The sequence below is a fragment of the Piliocolobus tephrosceles genome, chromosome 1 (genome assembly GCF_002776525.5).
Source record: "Piliocolobus tephrosceles isolate RC106 chromosome 1, ASM277652v3, whole genome shotgun sequence".
Classification (NCBI taxonomy): domain Eukaryota; kingdom Metazoa; phylum Chordata; class Mammalia; order Primates; family Cercopithecidae; genus Piliocolobus; species Piliocolobus tephrosceles.
The window spans coordinates 98,627,811-98,637,142 of record NC_045434.1 but is presented as its reverse complement, the minus strand read 5'-3'; the positions used below and the strand labels follow the sequence as shown (position 1 = coordinate 98,637,142).

At 49.7% G+C, this 9,332-nt stretch overlaps 1 protein-coding gene across 2 annotated transcripts; it reads right to left on the bottom strand.

Moving 5' to 3' along the window:
• Positions 1–130: 130 nt before the first annotated feature.
• On the bottom strand, positions 131–2,270 carry KLHDC9 (kelch domain containing 9). Of its 2 annotated transcripts, XR_002731984.2 has the most exons (5): positions 2,149–2,270; positions 1,490–1,886; positions 1,052–1,211; positions 761–959; positions 131–497 (listed from the first exon to the last, which is right to left on the bottom strand). XR_002731984.2 is itself a non-coding variant. In XM_023214295.2 (4 exons), exons 1-4 carry the CDS (start codon positions 2,014–2,016, stop codon positions 331–333), a joined length of 1,053 nt encoding a protein of 350 aa, XP_023070063.1. In that variant the 3' UTR covers positions 209–330. The 2 variants fall into 2 exon arrangements, 1 of the variants encoding a protein (XP_023070063.1); XM_023214295.2 differs by lacking the exon at positions 2,149–2,270 and having other exon boundaries at positions 209–497; positions 1,490–2,016.
• Between the last annotated feature and the right edge of the window lie 7,062 nt (positions 2,271–9,332).

The following is a 9,332-nucleotide window of genomic DNA, read 5'->3' as shown; positions in this document are numbered from 1 at the left end:
GCTTAGCTGTAGCCTGAAGTTTTCTCCCACTTGGGGGTGGAAATTGTTTTTGGAACAGCGTATGATTTGTGGTTTTTGTTTCCATCAGGTTAATGACTCATAATATGAGAATAGGACCCATATTTATTTTATCCTTTCCTTGCAAATAAAGGTATGTCCACTTATTTACTGCCTTTCCCCCTCCCCCAAAAAATTTCAGAGACACATCTTGAGTCTCAGATTGAAATTTAATAAGCATTTGAAGTGAAGCAGATAGCTCTGGTGATGATGCTTTATAGATTTGCAACAAAGCAAAACAAAACGAAGCTTAGTGGTGTGTCTCGGCACTATTTAGATAAGGAAGTCCAGAATGCAAACCTGTGGGCTGGCTGTTCTGCCATCCTCACCAAAACCCCCAACCAGGTAAAGCTGATCATTCCAAAGGCAGGTGCGATGGCCCACGCGTTTCATCCCGCGGTCTGCACAGGGGAAGTGGAACCACAGAGGAGGAGATGTGCCTGTTGGATGGAGCAGAGGGTGGTTATTGAGGCAGTAGCACTTTGTCATTCACAGAACACAACACGACCAAGGGCTTGTCCACTGTTTTTCTGCTCACTTCATTTGTAGGCCTCTTCAAATGCTTAATATTCTGTGTACTCCTTTAACTCCTGTCAACTAATTTTTCATCCTCCCTACCCCATCACTCCATCCTCTTTCTGTAGTCTTCAGGTTCCCCCATCTTCCCACCTTTCCCCCCTTCAGCCATTAGTCTGGCTCTCACGGGTATCATAGATGTAGAGATCATTGCAGATGGTGTCTCTAGCTCTGGTCAGAGTTTCTCCACCAAACAGCACAGCAAAGGGCCCAACCACAGAACATGAGTGATGCCGCAGTCCATGGGGCCCCTTCTGGGACCCCTGCCCACTGCTCACAAGCCTTGCAAGCTGTTCCATCAAATGAGGAGCAACAGGTGGTTCCTCCTTGGGGAGAAAGAAAGCACTGTCTGAAGAGACCTGGGCATCACAATTTCAGCCTCTTCCCATCCTAAACAAGATGTGTGGGGAGCTAATACCTTTATTTTCCCATGACTCCAATGCCCAGCTACTTCTGGTTCAGCTAAGTTGCAACCTCCAACGAGCAATAGCTGATGACCTGGATGGGGTCCAGGAGTTTGGAGCAGGGCCGCACAGTGACCTGAGCGTGAGGCTATGTGGCAGCCTTCTTGCTTGTAGCTGTGGACATGCAGAAATTCAGGCCTGAGTGAGTTTTCTGGAAAATGTAAGTGCCACCGCCCTTGCCAAGGATAGATGGAGAAGAGGCATAGGGCAGTGCGGTAGGTGGGATGAGAGGAAGGGTAATACTGTAGAGAGCTCAGCTAGCTTAAACATGGTAGGTTCGGAGGGTGCGAGGGTGAGGATGTGGATAAATGGCCTGAGAAATGTTTAGGCTTTTGTTTTTCCAGAGTGTAGATGAAAGGAGAGTGAAAGGTTTTGGGCAGGGGGTGCCATACCAATAGGTGCGGGCGCTGGGGTCCAGCCTTAATGTGTAGATGCTTCCATAGCGTCGCTGAGTGTGGATACCGCCCTCCCGGCCAGCCACCTGCAGCTCTCGGTCAGAGATGCGGGTGCAGGTGTGACTACTGAGGCCGGCGGGGGGGCAGTCACCAGGGGTCGCTGTCCACGCCTCCCACACATCGCGCTCTGTGTCCAGCGCGGTCACTGTGGCCAGGCGGCGAGACCCGTCCCAGCCGCCCACCACGCAGAGCCAGCGCCCGCCCACGGGTGCCGCGTCGTGGTGACTGCGCGGGGGGCTGCCCCGGGATCCCAATCGTACGGCCTGGCCCCTAGCCGGGTCGAAGACCACCGTATCGCTGCTGGGCTCTCTCGTTCCTCCTGCTAGGAGACCACCTACGAGATAGAACCGTCCCCGCAGTTCGGTGCATGAATGGAAGGCCCTAGCCAAAAGCGCGTCCCGCGCCACTGGCCTCCAGGCCCAGCCTGAGCCTGCGGCCCGACCCGGGGGCACGGCCACCGCCATGGGCCCCGGGGGAGAGGAAGAGCGGTGGGGTCTGCGGCTTGGAATGAGCCCCTACATGGCAGGCTAGGCACCTCGCCTTCCGCGGGCTTCCCCGGGAACCTCCCCCTACCAGACGCCAAGCGGGGTTCCCACCTCAAGCCCCGGCTTTCTCTCCGCCGTCGCCCAGCAACCACTGCAGCGGCTGCAGCGCGACCGCTGCAAACCGAAGGTCGCAAAGCAGCAGTCACCGTGGAGACAGGACACCTGGGTTGCTATCGAGAACCATAGCTGTCTCAGGTCAATAAAAAGCTTGCAAGATTGTTAACTTCAGAAAGTCGGAGGACAGTCGGCTCCTCAGAATAAACTCTTGTGATCTCAGCTGTGAACTGATTTGCGATTATGACATTTGAGGTGCAGGTGCTGCTCCACTAGGGCCGGGAGGCATCATTTGGCTTCAGGGTTTCTTACTCCGGCTAACCACCCCAGGGATGGGCTAGGAAGGGGAAGCAAAAGTCAGAGGGTGGGGGAAGTGAAAGTGGACTGAGCACTGTCCCGAGAGACAGGAGACCTGGGTTCTAGTCCCGACTATGCCCCGACCCTCAAAGGCATTGTTTCTCTCTAGGCCTTCTCAGTTTGTCATTCATCAAATAGGCTGTTGGTTTATTCCCAAAGAAGGTCCCGATTGATTGGGTGGGAGAGTCCTTTCAGCTCTGGCCACTAGAGGGTAGCAGAACCCAGTCTCTCAGGGGACACACACACACACACACACACACACACACACACACACACACAGAGAGAGAGAGAGAGAACCCACGCAGCCTTAGGAGGGTGAAGTGGGGGAAAAGTGAGAAAATGAGAAAAACAGACCCCCTACCCTTCCTTCCCTGATATCTTTTATTTAAGCCAGGTTCCAGATACTAACTCTGTCCCCAAGGACCAAGTGATAACTGAAGAGGCCCAGATGCAAGCTTACTGGTTTCAGCTGAAGAAGGAAATACAGACAGAATTTTCCTCCCAACACAGCTGGGGTGGGGCAAAAACAGGATCTGTGTCCTCTGGGACTGGGCTGTAAGTGGGAATGATGACTGCTACTTGTGGCCTTTGGTTTCTACACATCCCCTTGCTCCCCATCATCCCTGAGATACTGAGACCATAGACAGTGGCCAGGCAGGAGGATCACTTGAGGCAGGGAGTTCAGGAGTTCAAGACCAGCCTGGGTAACATAGCGATACCCTGTCGAAAGAAAGAAAAAGAAAAAAGGAAGAAAGGAGAGAGTGACCAGGACTGCAGTGAGGATGGGCATGTAATGCAGGGTCTGATAGCACAGCAGGGCTTTCCCCTCCTCTTCCCAACTCTTGGTCCTCAGAGAACACAGCATGGGGATGGCATGGGCAGGAAAGGCACAGTTATAGAGACTGGAAGATTACCAGGACCTGTTCCCCACCTGTGCCTTAAAGCCAAGATTCAACAATAGCTTTGAAAGTCTCTGCCCTCCCAACTATAGCTTTCCCTGAGTATGACAGGCAGTATTCTTAGTTTTCCAAAAATCATGGTAAGAATCTCTAAAAAATCACTAACTTTTACTGTCCTTGGCTGAAATTTAAAAGTCTGTCTTTTCCCTCAGGCTTCTCACTGGCTAACCTCCCAACAGCTGGATTCAGATCTGTCATACTCCTAGGATTAGGCAAGGGCTTGCCTTAGGGGTGGGGCAATTTTGCTTAAACCTTATTGGCCTATATGTCCATTTTAGTCTCTTGCTTTGCCTAAGTCTTGGCTGTTCTGTCAGACTTACTTTCTGCCTCTCCTGGATAGAAATGGGAACTTCCCACTCCAGGGGCCTTTCCAACTCCTCTCTCCCAGCTTCCTCTCTGACTCTGAGTCCTTAGCAGTAGGCATCTTAGTTAGACATAGAGCTTGAACCTCACATACTCCTTGGCTGTACCCTCTCCAATTCTGTACCTAGATGATTCCAGTTCCTCCTAATAGCTGGAAGCATCTGTCCATTGCTTTGCCATCCCAAGACCCTGGGAGAGGAACTGCCTAGGACTCCTACTTTCTTAGGTTAGTTTGAACCAAATCTGTATTTTGAAGGAGAGAGAAGAGAAGCCAGAAAGAGAGAAACAGAGAGAGAAGAAAGCAAGCCAGCCAACCCGGACTTGCATGACACATGCTTCACACCGCAGGACAGCATCTGCAGTGGTCTATAATGACCTTGTCAATGATACAAACTGAAAGGGCATTAAGATAAGTGAAAGGGAGAACTGAGAGAAAATTGTGAGAGACAGGGAAAAGGGCAGCCAGGGCTGTGAACCTGCTTTCACCTGCTAATAATATCCAGGGACAACCTCTGTCCAGAAATGAGAGCAGGGACTGGATATCCTGAAAGTCTTGTAATCCTGATGTGATCCTCTGATGTTGGCTTTGTCTCAGTTGGCCAAGAGTCTATGTGATCTCTAGCAAGCAAGCACCCAGCTTCCTACCGAGCCTTAGATGTCTGTCCTAGCCCCAAATCTATGGCCCCTTGCCTCAAACCTTCACAAAGCTCTTACTCTATCTTCTCCCTCCCTTAGCCCCACTTTCTGACCCTGGAACCATCTCTGCTTCTTAGCATTATTCAGTACATACAGAAAACCAACAATTGGGCTGGGTGTGGTGGCTCACCCCTGTAATCCCAACACTTTGGGAAGCCAAGGTGGGTGGATCACTTGAGGCTAGGAGTTCGAGACCAGCCTGGCCAACATGGTGAAACCCCATCTCTACTAAAAATAAAAATAAAAATATTAGCTAGCCGTGGTGGTGCATGCCTGTAGTCCGAGCTACTCTGGAGGCTGAGGCAAGATAATCGCTTGAACCTGCAAGGCCAAGGTTGCAGCGAGCCGCGATTGTGCCATTGCAATCTAACCTAGGTGACTGAGTGAGAGAGAAAGAGAGAAAGAGAGACAGAGAGAGAGAGAGAAAGAAAAGAGAGAGAAAGTAAGAGAAAGAAAGAAAGGAAAGAGAAAGAAAGAAAGAAAGGAAAGAGAAAGAAAGAAAGAAAGACAGAAAGAAAGAAAGAAAGAAAGAAAGAAAGAAAGAAAGAAAGAAAGAAAGAAAGAAAGAAAGAAAGAAAGAAAGCGAGCCAGCCAACAATTGTACCAAAGGGTCTTAGTCACACTCTCAAGACTCACACAGTTCCCTCTGCCCGTGTCTCCCAGGCTGTCCCCATCCTTCAGGCCCTTTCTTTGACTCTTCTTCTGCTGTCCCCTGACCCTTCTCTATTTCTCACACAGCTTGATTTCCTGGCCCTACGCCATCCTGGCCCCAATTCTGACTCTTTGCTCTCAACTCAGCCAGAATAAAGACATAGACAAAAGGACAGAGCAATGATCAGGCAAAGAGACTGCATGAGGTCAGATCTTGAGAGCTCCTTTGACTGGATGTGAGCTAGGAGATTGAGAGAAAGGTGAAATTGTAAGCAGACTTTAGGGTGGAGGGAAGTGGTAATCAGCCGAGTTAGAGAAAGATGGAGAGGTGGGATAAGGATGGGGAGGAGCTTACATTGTTGAGGGAGTAGGCAATGTTGAATAGGAAAGTATCATTGGGTCATTGCTGAGTGGTGGGAATTGATGGCAGAAGAGAGAAGGACTTGAGTAATCATGGCAACCAGAAACTTCTCTTCGGGTCTTTCTGTCTCTGTTTCAGATTTTGTCTTGGCCACTTCAGCCACTTTGTCTCTTTGAATTCTCCCCCTTCAATAACTCGTGTGTGTGTGTGTGTGTGTGTGTGTGTGTGTGTCCAATACAATCCCTGACTTATGATGGTTCAACTTACAATTTTTCTTTTTCTTTTTCTTTTTTTTTTGAGACGGAGTCTTTCTCTGTCACCAGGCTGGAGTGCAGTGACACAATCTCGGCTCACTGCAACCTCCGCCTCCTGGGTTCAAGTGATTCTCCTGCCTCAGCCTCCTGAGTAGCTGGGACTACAGGCACGCACCACCAAGCCCAGCTAATTTTTTGTATTTTTAGTAGAGATGAGGTTTCACCATGTTGGCCAGGATGGTCTCAATCTCTTGACCTCATGATCCGCCCGCCTCAGCCTCCCAAAGTGCTGGGATTACAGATGTGAGCCACCGTGCCCAACCCAACTTACAATTTTTTAACTACAGTGATGCAAAAATGATAATGTGTTCGGTAGGACCCATACTTGAATTTTGAATTTTGATATTTTCTAGGGCTAGCGACTGATATATTAAATGCATTTTCAAGTTATATGTTCAGTTTGCAATGGGCTTATCAGGACATAACCCCATCATAAAAGTCAAGGAGCATTTGTGTATTTTTCTGTCTCTAAGTTTCCATTTTTCTCACTGTGTCTTGAGATCTGTCTATCACTGTTTTGACTTTTGTGATTCTCTCTCTGGGTTACTGCCCTTTTTTTCCTGCTGGACAGAGCCAGCCATCTGATTTTCCTGCAAGAAGCTTTAGAGCTTTCCAGAAGTGGTCATTCTTCTTCCCTTTGGCTGCTTTCTAGAACTGTAGCACCAGTTTGGGGTCCTCAGGCACAGTCATAAGGTCTCAATTTTTGATGAGGATCTGAGTGAGCTTCAATACATAGGACCTTTTCAGGGAGTAGAATTTCCCTACCGTGGGGTCTTAGTGTCAAAACAAAGACATTTGTGCCTTAACCCATACTCTGGTCCTGGATTTCGTGGTAGTGTGTTCATGGAAACTTGGAAAGTTCATGGGGTGAGAGCAAGGAGGATGGGGCTCTGCACACAACTGGACCTACTGAGAAACAGGACCTGAACATGCCTTGCATTCAACTGCCTCCTCCCCTGGATGGCACACTCCAGCTTTAGGGCCCTCGAGGAACAAGCAAATTCAGTCCCCTGAGCTCCAAGGGTTGTCAGGCAACCAAGAAATGTGGTTATCATTAAAGGATGGGGCTGGGTATTGGGGAATCGGTGGGCCTGCAGGATAGGCAAAGAACAACATAGCACATGGCAATGTTTCAATGTAATTTCCTAGAAAACAGAAGGCCACCATCCTAATATTGAGCATAGTGAAGCTCCATCTGGAGGGGAGCAAAGGTGTTTTCTAGGGGAGGAAAAGCTGCTGGAGCCCCTGTGCTCTGTATAGGGGTATGCCCATACCTCCATGGATGGGGGGAGTGATCCTAGGGAAGAGCAGGAGGAGTGACTTTGAAGCCTCGCTCCTGGCGGGTGAGATCAAGGCCCATATTGGTAATCTTTCACCGTGTCATCAGCTCCCCAACACCTTTCTGTACAAACTGCAGAAAGTTTGCAATGAGCAGATCAGGAATAGCTTATCACAGAGACAAAGCTGTACAGAAATGGATCACAAATATTTTATCCACACTCATGCTTCCAACTAGTTACACTCTGATTTATTTTTCACCCTCCTCTCTCCCTAAGCACAAGGGACTCTCCCCCAGCCTCTGACTCTTCTCTGACCTGGGACCTCACTACAGACAGACAGGATATTACTCACCAAGGAGCTCTCTCATCTACTCCTACCCCCAACTCATCCTTTTGCACCCCACCCTCACTCCCACCCCTTCCCACCTGGGCCCACTCCCTCCCTCCCTCCCCCACTCAGTCTGACCCTCACTCTCACTATTCTTCTCCCCCACACCACCCCACCCAATCTTGTCCCTCCCTGACTCACCTCAAGTCCCATTGACACAAACAAAAATTTCAGCACAACCCACTCCAACCGGTTTGGCTGAGGCGTGCAGCCTGTCATGGGGACAGAGACAGGTATAAGTGGATGCTTGGATGCATGCAGATCATGAAGAACATCCACTGCTGTGCACACAGAGACAGTTCCACATATGTGCATAGCATGTACACGTACAGAGATACATAGGGAACACATGATGGTGGGATACAGCATGTTACAGTTGTTTCTGTGTCTGACTCTCCCAATTGAGGGCTCCTTGAGGGCAGGGACTATGTGTTATGTGTCTTGGTCTCCTCCCTTGAGCCTGACACATAGTGGTACTCACTTAATGTCTGTTGAAGGAATGCATGGGTGCAGGCGTGCATACAGTAATGCCACTCAGACAAACACACATGATAAAGACACTATCATGGCTTGAATTGTTCTCATTCTTAGGGTCCACAATATGGGTAGGAAGACGGTAGGAGTGAGGCATGTGGGGAATGAGAATTCAATATCGAAGGGAGAACCAAACCAGGATACCAGGCATTGGTCTTGAAAATCTTCCTCATCCAATATTTCCTTCCAGCCTCAATCCTAGAATATGCCTTCCCCAGCCTTCATCCTAGGAGAGGGTAAGAAAGACCTAAGTTTGAGGGCATATTCTCCAACAGCATGGCCCTTGTGAGACATACAGGGCTGAGGGGAGGGAGGGGACAGAGGGACTTGAGATAGATATTTGTGAAATGAGGAGCGAGAGAGATCCCTACCTCCGTCAAAGGCCTGGAGTGGGCTGCTGGACTCTAGTACTCCCTCTTAGGCCCTGTGGTGCCCTTATCCTACTTCAAGCCTGCATCTGGTGTTTACTGGGACCCAAACATACTCATGAAAAAATGAACATAGCCATACCCTAACTCCACCTCTGGACAGTTCTGCCTCCCTTCCATGCTCTGTATGGCTAGAGTTCAGGGTGAGTGATTAAGGGGCCTAACCAGGGGTCCGGAGACATCCTGACTGGTAGCACTTTCACAGGGGTATACTGTGAATGGACAGGCTGAAGGAGATTGGATACCCATCTTGTGAACTAACTGCTTTTCCCCTCCCATGCCTCAGTTTCTCCTGTAGCTTCCTGTACCTGGAGGGGTGAATCCGTGGGAAGGAAAGCAGCTCCTCCGAAAGCATGCGATAGGATCCAAGGTGTGATAATTATAATTATAACACAGGATACTCCCCCTCCCATTCCCGCTGGCCCTACTCCACCCCTGCCACAGTGGATCTCAAAGCAGCATCTGGGTGGGGCTGTTCCCCTGGCACAGTTGGGGACCTGAAGAGGGGACAGGGTTGGACGCAGAGAGAAACTGGGGAATTCTGGCATCTGGCCTGGCCTGTAAGAGCCTCTGACCTGCAGGGAATAGCCCCTGAAGAAGAGGTCGCTGCCGTGCTCATTGCTGACAGTTGGGATCTAGAGCCAGAGTTGGGGTCATAGTCCAGTGACAGGAGTAAAGTACAGGTCACAACCCCAGTTCAGGATAGTAACTCACAGCTAGTCAGGATCTCTGCTTTACTGATCCTACTTCACCACCCATTCCATGTGGACAACTCATTTATTCAGAAATTCATGCCTTCACCAAAATGTAGTCAGTTCCCATGAAATGCTGTGGCCTGTCCTAGCATGGA

What these genes read in the sequence shown, in the direction of transcription:
- KLHDC9 (XM_023214295.2), bottom strand. Translation starts at nt 2,016, where the DNA reads ATGGCGGTGGCCGTGCCCCCGGGTCGGGCCGCAGGCTCAGGCTGGGCC. An exon ending in GGAGTCATGGGAAAATAAAG is followed by an intron (nt 960 to 1,051) that starts GTATTAGCTCCC and finishes TTTCTCCCCAAG; the next exon opens with GAGGAACCACCTGTTGCTCC. An exon ending in TCTCTACATCTATGATACCC is followed by an intron (nt 498 to 760) that starts GTGAGAGCCAGA and finishes TCCATCCAACAG; the next exon opens with GCACATCTCCTCCTCTGTGG.